Source organism: Aythya marila, assembly GCF_965140915.1.
Source record: "Aythya marila genome assembly, chromosome: 10".
Lineage (NCBI taxonomy): Eukaryota > Metazoa > Chordata > Aves > Anseriformes > Anatidae > Aythya > Aythya marila.
Window position 1 is genome coordinate 4,240,539 of NC_139051.1, and position 16,275 is coordinate 4,256,813.

The window sequence follows — 16,275 nt, forward strand, 5'->3', positions numbered from 1 at the left end:
CCAGCTGAGGCTCAGCCTCATCTGCATCCTCCTGCCCACAATTCCCCCCCTGGGAAAGGTTGTCACTGCTTAAAAAAGGTTGTAAAGTCTTTGAGTGTAGGGGTGGCACAAAATAAATCTTCCTGGTTCCTTGGCAAGTGGGATTCAGCTCAGAGCAGGTCTATAGCGTGGACACAGATAACCCTAACTGCACTGGCTGTACAGGAGGGGTAAGTGAAGGGAGAAGAGTCAATTTAAGGATAGAGGTCATGCTGCAGGTTTGGAAAGCTCCAAAGAAGAGCGTGTATCTGTGTGGGGCAACTCTAAGGTAAGTGGAATGTACGGTTGTGGTTTTGTTCCTGTGTCTGTGTAGGTAACCTGGAAATCCTGCATTTCCCATTATATTGTAGCTCTAGCACGTAGGGTGATCTCATTATGTACCTCATAAAAAGGCCCTTTGCTGGCCTGCCTTGTCAGCATAACGAGCCGTAATGATATACAGCACCAGCGAGCGGGACTGCAGCCTGAGGGCCTCGCGGGTGCCCTCCCACCCCAGTAGCTCTCTGATTTGTTATTACTGCACAGATGGAAACTCAAAAGAAACAGAAGGTGCTAAGAGTCCCTTGATTTAAACAAGATGTCTCAGGAATTTGATCTTGACAATGTGTAACATGTTTTCCAGAAGGAATTAGAAAATTGCAGGAAGAGAAAAGACTGTGCAAATACAGGAGGATTTTGATAATAGCAAAATCAATGTGCCTCTCTCTATTAGATAGAAACGAAATGCCAAACCAGCAGGGGTGCAGCTGTTAGACTGATCAATGCTCTGAGCACGGGAAGGGAGATGAGTTTAATGCACATCAAACTTACAGCAGATCATCTTCCGCTTGTCAGGGAGAGCCGTGGCTGCGTGTGGAGCCAGCCCAGGGCAGGAGGCTGCTTTTTGCTGGTTTGGTGGGGAGGAATTCCCCGTGATCCAGCTGCCTGCAAGGACAGACAGCAGCCTTTGGGTCCCCCGAGGCTGTGAGGAGCCTCCAGGTGCAGGAGGCTGGAGCTGAGCGACCCCAGCCTGCATGGAGGGAGGGCGGCGTGCTTCGCTTCACGGTGCAGGCCTCCGAGGCCTCCCCGCCGCTGAGCCTCCGCCACCAGCTCGCAACACGTGGAAGGGATTAGATGTGGCTTTAAATGCAAGGCAGCTCTGTAAACCCCACGGCTGTAACGCTGCTCAGCGGCAGACTGGAAGTGTGGCCGGGTTCCAGCGACGCGAGCAGGACCCAGCCCTCCTTATGTACTCTTGCCCTCACACACGTGAGCGTGCTGCGTGCTGCTTCGTGTGGGTGGACACAGTCTTGCTGTGAGGAGCTCACGGATGGGCAGAGCTGCTGTTTGCTTCAGGGTGTGCCTGCTGGGGCCTCTCTCCATTTATTCCTCTGTTAGGGTACGGCAGAGCCCATCTCTGGAACGGCCAGCCTGAGGGGAGGCTCTGGTGAGGCAGCTGCAAGCGTGCTTGGCCTCTCCAAAAATTTCTCTGCATCCTGTCAAGTCAGCAGATTTTTCCCCAAAAATTTCTTCTCTCACATGGCTGAAACTTTAACAGGAAGGCACATATCCCTGCTCCTTTCAATTCCATGGCAAAGCTTCCTGGCTGCTGAGTTGTCATAACTTCACCTCCACCTTGGTCTCATTGAACTCTTCAGCATTGCTAACAAACCTTTCACGTATTGCCACAGAGCCCTCCATTACCTGGGTGTGGTTTCCAGCAGTACTTACACTCAGATACTGCACAAACAGAGCAAGGGGAAGCCCTCCTGGCTGAGTGTTTGGGATCTACTGGGAAGAATCACAGGGACATCCATGCCCGGCTGTGTGCAGGTCTTGCGGGGCCTGGTTTCTGCTGCCACCACCATCTTGGTGCTGGGAGGCAGCGGTGGTGTCGGCCTGGCCATGCCCTCCTCCCTGCCATGTCGCGGCTCCGAGCTGTGTCCCCACGTGTGGCACTGCCAGCTCCTTGGCTTGGGTGCCTGCCTTCTCCACCTTGAGTCACCATGAACAGATTGCATGGCCGTCCACCTTCCTCCACACCCAGATGTCTCCTGCGGGGCCTGCTGCCATGGCAGCTCGCCCCACGGGGATATCCCCTCTGCACCCTCCTTGGTTCTGGTGCTGGTGTGTGAGGCCTGAGGAGAGGGGGAAGGAGCAGAAAGAGCCCAGCTGATTTACTCGGCTATCGAGCTCGTCAACTGCTTCCTTTCCATCACCCTCCTTCAAGCGCTCGGGTGACAGATGGGAACAGATTGAGCGGTTCGACGGAGGGAGGTAATATTCCACTAAATCATTCCCTGCTCTCTCACTGTCTGAAAGCACCCAGACCTCAGCCCTGGCTTCTGAGCCATGTGTGTTTCCCCCCCTCTGGATTTTTTTCATGACAAAGCCATTTGAGCTCTACCTCTGCTAAAATTTCCAAGAGAAGCCGGTGCTGGTATTTATAAGACAAAATGGGTGTTGTAACACAGCGAAAGGAAGGAGTGAATCACCCTGAGACAGAAAGGACGCTGATGCTGTTTGCTGGCATCCCTGAATTTTGCCACCCCATGTGCCCAGCTGAGCCCCGGGCACAGCCCCGGCTCCCGGGCAGGCTGGCCGTGGGCTGGCACGCAGGCTCCTGCTGCACAGCTCACAGATGGAACATCCATTGCTTCCCTGGATGACTTGTTCCAACGGTTAATCATTCTCACACAAACACAGGGTTTTGTTTTTTAATGACACATCAGTCAGTAACATTGAGAGGCTTTAGGAAGGGGTTTCTCTTCACCGGGTGATCTCTTTTTTTTTTTTTTTTTTTTTCTTTTTTTTCTCTTCTTCCTACTTCATTAGCGCTGTGATGACTGCCTAAAATTAGCCGGGACTTCACAGCTTCCCCTTGCCCTTGCAAGACTAGCTTTGAACTTGAAAGCCTCCTACACGAAGTGCTCTCTGGTATCAACCTGGTCACAGCAGAGGTGAAAAATGTGGCACTGAAGAAAGTGGCTTTCCGATAAATACATCCACAGTAAAACCATGCATGACTCACAAGATCAAAGATGCAGTGCAAGTACCGAGGTCATTAAACATGAATAGAAATACAGAAATGCAACAGCTTGCATTAAAGGCTTAACTTGACTTTAAAGTGAAGTGATGAAAGCTTATGTAGTCAGTGATTGTTCACCCCTGATAATGCTCTGCTTTTGCCACCGGTAGTTCTGGGCTTTACATAGGTGAGTAGGAATAATTAATCATTTGTCGGATAAAGCACCGAGGCATGGGGCAATCAATGCTTCGTACCAAGTGAAGACAGGCTCAGGGCTGCTCAGCATCATCAGCCCTAGGGAAAACCCAGAGTGGTGCAGACATCAGGCCCGTCTGAAATTCAGCCTGAGGCTTCCAGCTCGACAGCTGACAGGTGAGTAAGGATTTAATCCACACAAGGTGCTCTGAATGACATGGTGCTGGAGGTCACAGGCAGGGAAAGGGATTTGGGGTAAGGCTTCCATCAGCATGGCCTCAGCCCAACGTGACTCTATGCCAGCTTTTACGAGCCCATCTGCGCTGCTGGTCTTCGGCTCCATTCCTTGGGTTGCTGTACGTGTTATCATACTCTGAAGCCCACCAACCCCACCGCATGGGAGATGTTTCCTGGTTCATGTCACAGCAGAGTTAATTGTAGCCTGGGCAGTGTTTTGAGCAACACTAAAAGAAGCTGTGCTAAAGTTGGAGATTTTAGCAGACCCCTGAGAGAAAACAGCCCCCTGCTGTGTTTCTGGGAATACTTTGATTTGAGGCATGGCTAACTAATAAGGTTTCTGGGGTATTCTGCTATCACAGAATCACCTAATCTGCAGCCTAAATTGGTGCAGTGCCTTGAGATGCCATTCCCTTCTGCCAATACGTGTGTGTCACTGTCCGAGCCTCTGCTCTGCTGGGGTGGTTTGCTGGCAACTCTGAGCAAGTGCAGGCGCTGCACTGAGCAAGGTAACTGTGTGCAACCGTGTGGGCAGGTGGCAGAGATCCAGCCAAGCCCTGCGCATCCTTTGCTGGGAAGGGAGGGACGATGCCAGCTCTGCTCTCCTCTGAGCTCAGCACAACGTGTCCTAGGGCAGCCCCGCAGCATATGGCAGAGCAGCCTTCTGGAGGTGTAGCTGTATCACATCCAGGTAGAGCCCTAGGAAAGAATTGTTGCTACCGGAATAAGCCAAAATCCTGCCCTTTTCCTTAAGGCTACTGATCTCACACCATTCTGGGAAGCAGCCTTGTCTCCCCTGGTGCAGACCTGGCACTGGCAAAGCAAACAGAGAGAGCTCGTGGGCTACGCATCCCTGCTCATCCTCCAAGGCTGAATATGTGACATTTACCCAACATCATAATTTGGCTGGGATCAAATATTTCAGCCCCTTTCCCAGCAAACTTTCCAAATCTGACCAGCAGAGACAGAGAAACCCCGCAGTACTTCAAGCTTCAAGTGTTGCAAAGCAGAGATCGCCATAGCCAGTACTTGCTGAGATTTCAGATCAGTGTCATTTTTCACGCTGGTCTGACATGTAAGTTTATGCTAAAACCTCCACTGACTTCAGCACAGCAAGATTTCTACTGGGAATATTTGCAAGGAATGTGTTAAATACCTGGTGAGTGAGTGAAGATGCCAGCAGCGATCAAGATTTTCCAGTGCGGCACGGCTCACAGAGCAACTGCAATTCTTCACCACAGATATGCAAAAGCAAGCGTGCTGTGACCTCTGAGCCAGACAGTGGAAAGTCTCCAGGGGAGATGATGATGGTATTTCCCGTGATACTGAGCACTCTTGTTGCCCAGAAGACGGAAAACTATCATATATATGTCCTGTACGGGAGGCGTACAGAGAGGATGTGATCTACATCAACCACAGGCAGGTGGAGGAGGTGGGAGCCCTGCAGCTCATCAAGCCCCCAAGGACTTTGTGTTTCGGTCAGAGGGGCTGGGGATGGGTTCAGAGCATCTGAGTTTTTGCAGATGAGCTCAGCACTTGCACAACAGGCTGCAATAGCTTCCCATGTGGATGTGGGAAGTAATTGTTAACACCCAGCTCCTGCTGAGTCTCATCCATTAGCACTTTGAGCCAGACCAGCAGCACTCGTGTTTTGGTGGGCAGCTGAGGACACAGAGGCTTGCAGCCGCTCCTCAGAAGTCCTAGCAGCATCAGGGAGGGCTCCCCGTGCTCAGCCCGTTCTCCTTCACTTTATTTCTCTACTGCTGTTATTCAGAGCAGGTTTGCATCCCCTCTGACACCCCTTCTCCGATCTTGGCCAAAGCAGTTAATCTCTGACCCACTTTCCCCACATGCAGATGCTGCGAGAACGTGTCGGCGCTGTGCTTTGGAAACGCTGCCTTTTTCCACAACTCCCTTATCTCTTCTCAGATTCCAGAAGGAATAGCTAGCCTCTGGTGTCCCTCCAGCCCTCCCCTGCTTGGCGTGCTCTCTCGGTGAGTGCTCAGCCAGCAGGCTAGACTAGCAGTGGTGTTTGGTGGTGTGCCTGTGCCGAGCACTGTTTCATTTTCCATCATCTATCTGTCCTTGGTATTTAGTTTCAAATTTTCTGGAGCGCAGCTCTATTGTACAACGCCTGCCCAAGCCTTGAATTAAAGCTACTGGAGTTCCTTCATGTTTGTACTAGCATAGCCAGGATCACAACCTGCTTTATATTAGAAGTACCTAACATATCAAATTAACCTCAAACAGCACCAATTCTGCCTTCAGGGTACATCAGAAGGCCTGGGACAGCCCAGAATGCTACATGCAAGAAAAAGGTACAGTAGAGATACCCATCCTAAACTTCTTGGCATCCTGTCACTGCAGCAAGGCCAGGTCTGGTTGCCCCTGATGGTGACAGCAAAGTATCTCTTCTTTTCGGCAGGTAAGAACCAGCCTCACCCCCCTGCGATGGCACTGCCGAGGTGCCCACGTGCACAGGCAGGCAGTCAATTCAGCAGCGTGGCTTCGGTTCCCCGAGTCTAAATACACCCAGCAGGTCACCCGAAGGCAACTTGTCATCCCGCATCTAGGACTGACTGTACGACTTGTGCCTAATCTTTCTAGAAGTGAAAATCATGCAGCTTTTAAGGATGTTTTAAAATAACTATTCTCCCATCTCTGTGGTTTAAATAGAATCATAACCATACTACTTATAGCTCGAATGCCAAAACATCTGACACTTTTAATAGACTAAGAGGGAAAAAAAACGTGGACTGTTTCCTAATCCTGCTGGTACCAGAAGGCAAGACTTTACATGGAGATCACAGTTCTAGCCCTCTGATAGATGCTTTTATCTGCATAAGAAGTTTCTTAAGTTTTAAGAAAATACGACTCTGTAAAAGTTGGAATTCCACTGAAAAGACCAAAAACAGGCATGAAAGGGATACTTGGAATACAATTCCCAGCAACAGCACTGATGCCTTGCATGTACATCTCCATAATGCAACCCTACCTGATTACTCATCAAGATTTACTAAGCTGTGATCCAGCTTCTCAGGATGAAAATTTAATTAGCACTGAGAGCCAGCTTCTGCTGTGATCTGAAGGTATTGACAGCTTTTCTTCGATACCCAGATGCATTTTCACTAACAGCTTTAGAAATTATCATTAAGACTGCTGCTGCTCCTGGCCCCTGCCCACCTTCTCTGTGGTTACACCAAAAGCTCAAACCGCAAACTCCTCCTCCAAGAAAGGTTGCCTTTGTGGTGTTCAAATCTGAGTTACAGGAGGTAAGGAGAAAAGGCAGGACAGCAAACCACAGGCTGTGCCTGGCTTTATTCCCTGCAGCTGCCACCTTGCCCCCTCTTGCTCCAGCTGTCACACACATCTCTGCTGCGCTCACGCCACAGTCACTACAGCGATGTCCCCACTGACGTCTAACGACTTTGGACTACTCTCTGCAGAAATGCTCTCAGCACAGACGCAATTTCTTCATGGAAATTGAGCTCATCTCTGTCATTTTGTGTGCGACTGGCTACAGAGCTGCGATGATCAATGTTTGTTAAATGTTACATGATACATCTGAAAGCAAGCACGGCTTCCTCCGAGACGGCTAAAAAAGTTGTGTCAGGATCCTGCCATCAGGCTGCCAGTTAAAGTACTTTCAAAGAAGTCTTTCTAGAACGATGAAGCAAGTCAACATGCCACGCTTATTAAACTTAAATGACCCGTTAAGAGTTGACAAATGAATACAGCATTAACCAAGCCATCATGTTACGGAACTGCTTTGCCGACTAAAATTAGTGATCCACAATTATCTGCTTTCCTCTATCGTTATCAGAGGAGTAGTTGTCTAAAACAGAAGTTTGCTTTCAGTAGACAGAGAGAATTGCGCTATTTAAACCTGTTGCCCATCATGAACTTAAGTCTCCTTAAAAATAGCATCAGTCACTTTTATTGGTATAAACACCTAAATTGAGATCTAACAGCAAATAAGGATTGTGCTTGTCCATAATAACTTCGGCTGTGAAATCTACTCAGACACAAGACATACAACCTTCCATATACATAAGTTATTTGTCAGCAAAAGCAGAATGCTGCCATTCTGAAACAATTACATACAGTAAAAGTTTTCAATATTTTATTAAAGAAAACAGTCAAAATGTACAAGTATTACCCAGGTTTGTAGATAACTTCCTATAAAGGCAGTAAAATATGAATTTCAATCTAGGTTTTAAAAACTGCTATAGTTGATTATTTTTAAAGTTGGTATTTTAAAATCACATTTCACAAATAGTTCTGAAATATTACCAAATGAATAGTGCAACAAGAAAATTTAAATTAGTTCTACACTGTTTGCATGTCAAGCAAAAGTTATAAGTAACTGCTTCAAATACTCAAACCGTTTGAGAATGAATGAACCCACAGCTCCCACCAAAAACTGACTTCTGACCACATTAGGAATGTCCTCTTCTTGTTCTTCACTGGAAATCAAATAATAATAAAACAACACCTCTTGAGGTCATCAAAAATAACTTTAGTATAAAATTGTCTTGGCCTTTATCAAATATTACATGAGTAAAATTGTTAAGCCTTTATCAAAACAGACAGGAATAGGAAAAAAAAATGTCATGGCCTTAATCCGTATCTGTTGGAATCATGTCTAGAAACGTTAGAAGCAAGACCAGAAACTTGGAGCCCTGTTTTGTTTTTAAAAACCACACAATCACAAAGAAAAACAGCTTCTTACAGCCTAAGGTTTGGGGGTGTTCTGCTCGAGTACCTGTTCCCATAGACAGCAATCTTTTATGTTCTGAAGAGAGCATACGCAAAATATAGAAAAATAAATAAAATAGCTTCTTACAGCCTAAGGTTTGGGTGCTGGGTGGTGGTTTAGTACGTCCCCCACAGGTCACACTCTCTCGAGACCGTATGCAGAAACATGGAAAACGATGTCCACCTTTCTTTTTTAGACTGAGAAAAGCCCCCCTACATCCCAAAGCTCTTGAGATCGCAAAGGATGGTGCCCTGGGTGCTCTGGATGCTTTGGCAGCAGGGGAAGTGGGCTCGGAGACAGACCCTGAGCTCCTTGTTGAAGATGAAGCAAAGGATGGGGTTGACCCCAGCCTGGGCAAACGTCATCCAGACGGAGGTGGTCAGGTAGACCTGGGGGATGGAGCTGGCCTTAATGAAGACCCGCAGGTAGCAGGCCACGATGTAGGGGGACCAGAGGAGCAGGAAGAGCAAGGTGATCATGTAGAACATCTTGCAGAGCCTTTTCTCCATCTTGAACTCCTCCAGCACCAGCAGCCTCTTGATCTGGCTGTGGGTGGCCTGCCTTATGCCCACGAGGGTGGGCGGCGTGGGCCCCCTGCCGAAGCCAGCCGTCCAGTTCGCAGCCGCTTGGCCCGTGGCCCCCGGCCCGTGGAAGGTCCAGTTTTGGCTGATGGCCGGTACCAGCTGGGCCGGCTTCATCTTGCGGTGGCCGTGGATGAAGAAGAGCAGCTTGATGTAGACCAGGTGGGTGGCGGCGATGACGGCCGCCAGCATGAGCATGAAGCCCAGCGTGTCGTTGGCCTTGACGTAGCGGTGCTCGAAGATGCACTGCTCCTCCTCCCGGATGAACTTGTAGGTGCCCACGTCGAAGACGGGCGGGAAGGCCATGGCCATGGAGAGAGTCCACACCATGCACACCACGGCCAGGCAGGTCCAGCCCGTCATGCGCTTGGCGTAGAAGCGGTGGTGGGCGATGGCCATGTAGCGCGTCACCCCCACACAGAAGAGCAGGAAGGCGGCGTGGAAGCAGAAGAGCACGGCCAGGAAGGCCAGCACCTTGCAGCTGAGCGGCCCGTGGGGCCAGGCGGCCCCGCTGCGCACCGACAGCATGACGAAGGGGAAGCAGGCCAGCGAGCGGAGCCCGTCGGCCAGGCAGAGGTCCAGCAGCAGGTAGTACGGGGCGCGGTGCAGGTGCCGGTCCTTGAGGATGAGCCAAGCGAAGAGCACGTTGCCCGCCAGGCTCACGCACAGGATCAAGCCCAGCGTGGCCAGCTTCAGCCCGGAGGCGCTCAGCAGGCCGCCAGCGCTGGGCAGGTGCGGGCTGCTGCTGCTCCCCAGCTCGCTGCTGTTCGCCATCGGGTCCTTCCTCCTCCTCCTCCTCTTCCTCCTCCTCCTCCTCGCAGCAGGGCCGGGGGCTCAGCGCCTCGGCAGCGCACCGAGACCCCCCCCGCCGCCCGGCGCCCCCATGCCCGCCGCCGCCGGCCTCCTCCCCGGCCTCCCTCCTCCTCCTCCTCCTCCTCCTCCTCCTCTTCCTCCTCCGCCGCCCCCCGGGCGAGGAGCGGCGCTGCGGCCGGGCTCCCCCCGGGCCATGCGGCTCCGCCGCCCCCTCAGGGCCGCGCCCCGCGCCGCCGCCGCCGCCCCATGCAGGGGGCCGGGAGCGGTGCGGTGCGGAGCCCCCCGCCCCTTACCGCCGCCCTGCAGCTGCTGCGGGGCCGGCGAGGACAATGGGGTAAAGCCCCGTCCGTCTGTCTGTCTGCCTGTCCGCCCGTCTGTCCGCCCGTCCCTCCCTCCTCTTCCCTCCGCCTTCCCTCCGCCTCCCCCCCCACCCCCCCCCCAGCGCAGCCCGGCCCCTGCGCAGCGCGGGGCTCCGGCGGGCGCGCAGCGGCGCGGAGCGGTGCGGAGGTCCCGCTGCTGCGGCGGGGATGGGGAGGGACAAAATGGGATGCGATGGGATGAATGGGATGGCACGGGACGCCGTGGGGTCTACGGGATGGGGATGTGCCGGCACCGCCCCCAGGGTGGTCCCCAGGAGCCGCCCAGGGGTGAAGGGATGGGGATGGGTAGGGGCGCGGTCCAGGTGGGTGCGCACCCACGGATGTGCCCGCTGGGACCTGTTGTAGGGCAGGGGGGTGCACGCCTTGCCCGTGCTGCAGCCACAGGTGTGTTGTGGATGGATTCAGGCGGCCCCGAGGGTGGTGCGCAGGGGAAGCGAACCCAGCAGTGCCTGTTGCTGCTGAGTGCCCAGGGATGCTGTGCTGGGGGGCTGAAGGGGTCGGAGCTCTGCAGCGAGCTCCCCTGCAGACATCTCAGCATGCACGACAAGAAAAAGCTGCCTCTGCGAGTCAGAACGCTGACATTTGGGGTCTGACACGGGTTCCTGAAAAGAAAGGGAGGGGAGGTGGCAAAGGGAGGGGAGACAGCAAAATGTCGCTAAGCCACACTGATGCTTTCTGTGTTTCTGCGCTGTGCAGGGGCTCGCCCAGCTCCCAGGCTGAGTTTTATGATTGCACAGTTCTGTACGGGGCATGGGGAGAGCTGGGGGTGGGTTCTGTGCATTTGGCCTGACTCACACAGTGCTGATGCCCCTGCACTCTTGGTGTGGGTTCACAACGAGCAGTTTAATTAGCACAGGCCAGTGAGGTGCAGGTGCTTGTCCTCTCTCTCCCACTTTGCCATCCGTGTGTATTTAGGGCAAGGCCTCTCCGTGCGCCCTGCAAGGCACACACCGCCCCGTGGCCCTGGGTGCTGGAGATGCTAATGCAATTATTGCACTGCTTCTGAATTTCCTTCATGGCCTGCTGTGAAGGGCAAGTCTGAAATGCTTTCACGCGTTCTATTAAAAGCCCTCAGTAAATTAAGCATTATTCCAGAAACGATAGCAATTAAATCATCTGCATCAGCCCCAAAAGCTGCATCAGCCCCAGAGCTTGCTGGCTGGTTGCAGAAAGTCTCCGTAGAGCCTGCCAAGGGCCAGGTCCTGGCCTCAGGTGTGCCACCAGCTGCCCAGAGCTCAGCTCAGTGTCCAGACGCTGGTGGGACCAACTGCAGAGTTTGGCCCAAAGTTTGGCTGAGATCTCCATCACACGCAGGACATCGCTCGCCCGTGGGTCAGGTTTTTATCTGCTCTTTATTGCTAGCTTTCAGAGAGCAAAAAAATCCTGAAAGGGGGAAAAAAAATAAAAAAGGCAGATAATTGAGGCTGCTTTTTGCTTCCTACCAGCACATCTGAGCTGTTCTCAGTTGTTAGGTTTCTCATTTGCACCGAGGTTGTACTGTGACAGGGAATTGCCCACGGGTTGTTCAGTGCTCTGTGCGATTTCCCAGGCGTTTCTCACATCACTGCGGCAGGCAGTGACGAGCATCGGGTGCGTGGTGTCCCCTCGGCAGCTGGCACCAGGAGCAGCCTTTCTGGAGGACACGGGGAACCTCGAGCCTGGGCTGTCCCCAGCACGAGGCAGGGCCTGGTTACAGGATGCCCTCACATCAGGGTGCCAGCAGCCCGAGCACTTTGCCAAGCCCAAGCACCAGGATTAATTGTCCTTGGGGTGTGTGGCTTTTCAGAGGAGCAGAGGAGACCTCATGGCCTCTGTGAGCTCTGCCATCTCTTGAGATCAAGCGAGCAAAAGGGCCCAGCACACCTGCTTCCCTCCTCCGTGCCTGCAGGAGGGCTTCTCCTCTCGCTGAACGCCCACCAGCGCAGCTGAGCTGGCTCGGGAGCTGCCGTAATTCGCTGCTATCCTGCCAGGTCGGCAGCAAATTGCTAGCTCATCTTTCTCCCACCTGTAGCAAGGGGAGGGCTGGTAGGGATCGGTGGTTCAGCCATCTCCCCCGGCTCCTGTGATGGGGCCACTGTACGGTGCTATAGGGTGCGAGGCAGGGACGTGGGGTTTCCTCGTGCAGCCTGCGGAGAGGTGTAGTGCTGTAGGGACAGCTAAAAGGAACGGGAAAATACGGGGCAGTTGTGGGGCTATCAGTCCTCACAGGAGCAGGTTCCTCACCTCCCCAAGGGGCTGAGGTGGGGCAGAGCAGCCACAATAACCACCCGTTACACCCCAGAGCCCAGCCAGGTGCTTGGTGCTGATATGAAAAGGACAGCCCTGTGCCCTTGGGTGCCCCACATCCTCTGTGTCAGACCCTCTGGGCTCCAGCAAGCACCTCACCCAGGCTCCGTCTCCGTTCAGATGTTTGGGCAGTGTCACATTTACAGCACCTGCAGATCAGAATTGGCTCCGTGGCCCAAAAATGAGAGCTGGGATATTCAGTGACCCCTTCACAAAGTTGCCTGCAGAGCTCTTCCAGCAGGCACTGGGATACCTGGGGAGGTGTGAGGAGTTGGCATGGCCTGGACACGGCACGGGACCAAAACCCCGGCTCTCACCTCCCTGTGCCCGGGCAGGGATGGAAAAATGAGGTGTATATTGATTTGGGCACAGCCAGACACGAGCCAAATCCATCGCAGCAGTCATGGGGAACAGTTAATTTCCAGAGATTGTAATGAGCGCGTTCAGCTATTTCCCTTTCTCACTCCAATCACTTCCACAAAACGAGCTTAATGAAGAGCTATTCTCTGCCCACAAAATGGTGCTGCACGAGCTAGATGGGTTCCTCTGACCTTTCCATGTGCTTTGCTTGAATTGGCTGCCTCTTCACGTTCTGCGCTCCCTGCCTCCAGTGAGAAAGGCAGCTGAAATGCAGAACCTGAAAGAAAACACTGTGGCGTGTTGCCTTTTTCCACCAGTCCCTGGTCTTCTTTGCTATTTATTATTGTTGGTGTTACTTGTGTTCTTGCGCCTGGGAGCTCTGCATGATGCTTCTGGAAAGAGCAACGCCCTGTGTCCCCTGATACCACTGTGGCAGGAATCAAAATGCTACCAAAATGCTAGTGGTGTCAGGGAAGCAGCAGGAAATGTTGGGGTATGCCCCAAGGTTGGAAACGAGCCCCTGCCGTGGCAGAGACACCTCTGGGACGTGGGGCAGGTAGGAGCAGGCAGCACAGACAATTTTGCCGTCACGTACAGTTCAGGCAAGGAGAAGTTTCCAGGCAGAGCAACCAAGGAGATGCAAAGGCCCGTCTGTAGCAGCAAAAGAGAACAGGGACCTGAGTCTGAGAGTGCACAGGAGAGCTCTGGACCCTCCTTACCAACTTGCTGCGAGCCCCAGACAACTCTTCTGACACTCATTATTCGTGTTATGTGAGTCAGGGGCAGGATGCTACAGCAGCAAAACAAAAAGCTCTCCCCTTTCCAGGGGAACTTAAAATCTGACTGCGAGATGAGAGAGAGCAGAGCCCTGGAGAGAGAAGGGGGAGTGGGAACGGCATCGGCATCGCCACGGCCATCGCTCATCGCTGCCAAGGGAGGAGGGAGCGCGAGAAGATAATGAGGCAGTTTTGTGGGTGTTTACAAGGATCATGATAATGCCTGGTGACAGCGGCAGAGCAGAGAAATGACACATTAAGGTAATGTTTGAGCACTGGTTAATGCGAAAATAGTGCGAGAAGTTTTAAGCCTGCAAAATTTGCACTACTACCTAAAATAACTGCTTTGCACGGGAGTCATGCTTACCCTCTGTAAAAGCAGGGCACAGCCACGTTACACGCCACCAAAGAATGAGGGCAGCTTTGAAACAAGAGTGAAAACCTCTGGTCCTACTCCTTGCCTGCGGAGGGTCCAGATGTCAGCAGAGCAACCACAAAGGGCTTGGGATGCGGTTTTGTTCACAGAAGTGTTTGTGCAAAATGCCCTGATGACACCAAGGCGGGCAGGGGTATCGATGTCCCCGCTGAATCCAGACCTGCTGCATGGCAGCGCCGACTCTGCGGGCGAGCAGTCCCCGAGCTGCATGCGGCTGGAAGAGCAGTACCTGGCAGCTCGCTCTCACACCGTGCTGGGGCTCCTTCCCGGCTGTCTAATACTTCACACGCTCTCTTGGGGAGGGAGGAGAGAGGAGTGGAGGAGTATATTTGGCACAGCAGGGAAGTGGACTCGGGTCTTTTCCATCCCTGAGCGCTGTGCTGCTGCGGGGAGAGCCAGCCTACTTCCACGCCGGCACTAATCCTCCTCCACAGCGAGCTGAACGTTTTGAACTCCAACAACTCCTCTCATTTCTCCCCCATGTGATTGTGAGTCAGGCTGCGATTCTCTATTCTTCTCCATAATTGAGTAGGAGATTATTTTGACTGGAAATAACCAGACACAGGTATCATGGCTGTGAATGCCTCCATGTGTGCCACTTGCTGGAAGTTCAGAGCGTTCTGCAGAGGGAGCTGGTCTTGAAAGAGTTTGCTCAATGGAGAGGAAAGAAAAGCAGAGGGGAAGAATAGCTCCTTGTGCTCGCTTCCCTTGCTGCCTCTTCGAAAGGTAACCCTCTGCGTGTCGGTGACACGCTGTTCTTCAGAAGCGGCCCTTTTGTGGAAGAGCTCCCCAGTGACACGAGGCACAGCCGCGGCCAGACAGGCGATGCCACCGGCATCACGGCTTTCCACGGGCACTTTTAGCTGCTGCTCCAGGCCCACGGTTACAGAAAATTACAGAAAGCCATTCCTCAAAAATTCTGGGGGGAATCTCCCCATGCCCCCTGTTTCTTCTCTTCCTTTTCCCTTGGCTACAGGCCACCTGCCTGGGTTGCACTTCACACCTTTGTCCTGGGGCCACCCAGTGACTGGGTGGGGCGCTGGGTGAGACAGGCAGATGTGATGCATCTGACTTCTCCTCCGCCTTTTATGCATTAGCTGGGTATAAATTAGCCCTGCAGCACTCTTGCAAGGTATAACTAGGAGCAAAAACTCTGTATGCATCTCTAAACTTTTTGTTTGGTTGCTTACCTTTGAGCAGTGCTGGCATTAATGCAACCATCACAGAGGGTTACTGGAGGTGCTAGTACTGGGATCCTGTCCTGTTGGCATCATCAGTTCAACAGGGGGCTTACCAGTAAAAATCTTTCAATATAACCTCTAGTGAGATCACATGAAATAATGACTTAAGTTGCAATTATACAGTGTTGGTTTTGTTTTCTTTCTTTTTTATTTTTCTTCATAGCTCTATAGAAAGTGCTCAGGCAAGCATTTTGCACTGTTAGTTGCACAGATAATATTTTTCTAACATTTTCTAACATTTTCTAACATGCTTGTTGCCCAAAGGTTTTTCCATACTGACATTAGGTGCTGGCATTGGTTCACTTTGCTCCCACTTCCAGTGTCCAGTAATTGTTCAGAGTCTGCCTCAACTCTCATTTTCCCTTTTTTTTTATGTGATAAATTTTGTTTGTGCTTTTTTCTAACGTTATGCTCTTCCCATACAGACACTTCTGATACCATCTTTTAACTTGAGGAAATACAATCTGAGATCTGATGTCTTTGCTGCTGTATTGTCCTTATACATCACCTTTCCTCTTGATTTATACCCGGTGCACAGCTTAGGCTGAAGCCAGAAGGACTTTCTCCTAGCTCAGCACAGTGCAAACGGACATCCCCTCCTTTCCCACACACCGGTGGTTGAAACGAAAGGAAAGACAATGCAAAAACTTTCTGTGTGACTAAAACTGTAAGATTTAACAGCATAAATGAGCCCATGAGCACTGCTTCAGTGTTAAGTTCTTAGGTAAACTGCTGCTGTTTGTTTAGAGGAAGCCTTTGCCAGGGTGTAGGAGTGGGATGCAATTAGCACGGTGTATTACCGTGACCCTAAGCGGAGCAGAACAGGTGCTCGGATGTCGGTTCAACTCCTTCCCAAACTGCTTCTGAAGCAGTAAAAACCAATTCAGTTCGCTGTCTGGAATTAAAATCAAGCCGTCATTGGATTCATGTTCAAGGACTGGGAGTCGCTCACTAACCCTTCTGTGTTTAAATTGCTGCTTCAACAAAGGCGTTCGCTCTTCGTTTAATTGTGAACTGTAGAAATAGCACGTAAAAGGGATTTGCAATTTGGAAGCATTTGTGGGTCTCAAACAACTTTGTGGGCTAAGTAAAGTGTGAGCAACATTTTTTACCATGCTATTCTATCAACTGAGCTTTTAAGACAGCCTAATGAAAAGGAATTTAA

At 51.9% G+C, this 16,275-nt stretch overlaps 1 protein-coding gene across 1 annotated transcript; it reads right to left on the reverse strand.

The window, feature by feature from the left end:
• Positions 1–7,488: 7,488 nt before the first annotated feature.
• Positions 7,489–9,592, reverse strand: GPR27 (G protein-coupled receptor 27; the record flags this gene model as incomplete). Its single annotated transcript, XM_082767794.1, has 1 exon — positions 7,489–9,592. One exon carries the CDS (start codon positions 9,590–9,592, stop codon positions 8,450–8,452), a length of 1,143 nt encoding a protein of 380 aa, XP_082623920.1. The 3' UTR covers positions 7,489–8,449.
• Positions 9,593–16,275: the final 6,683 nt, after the last annotated feature.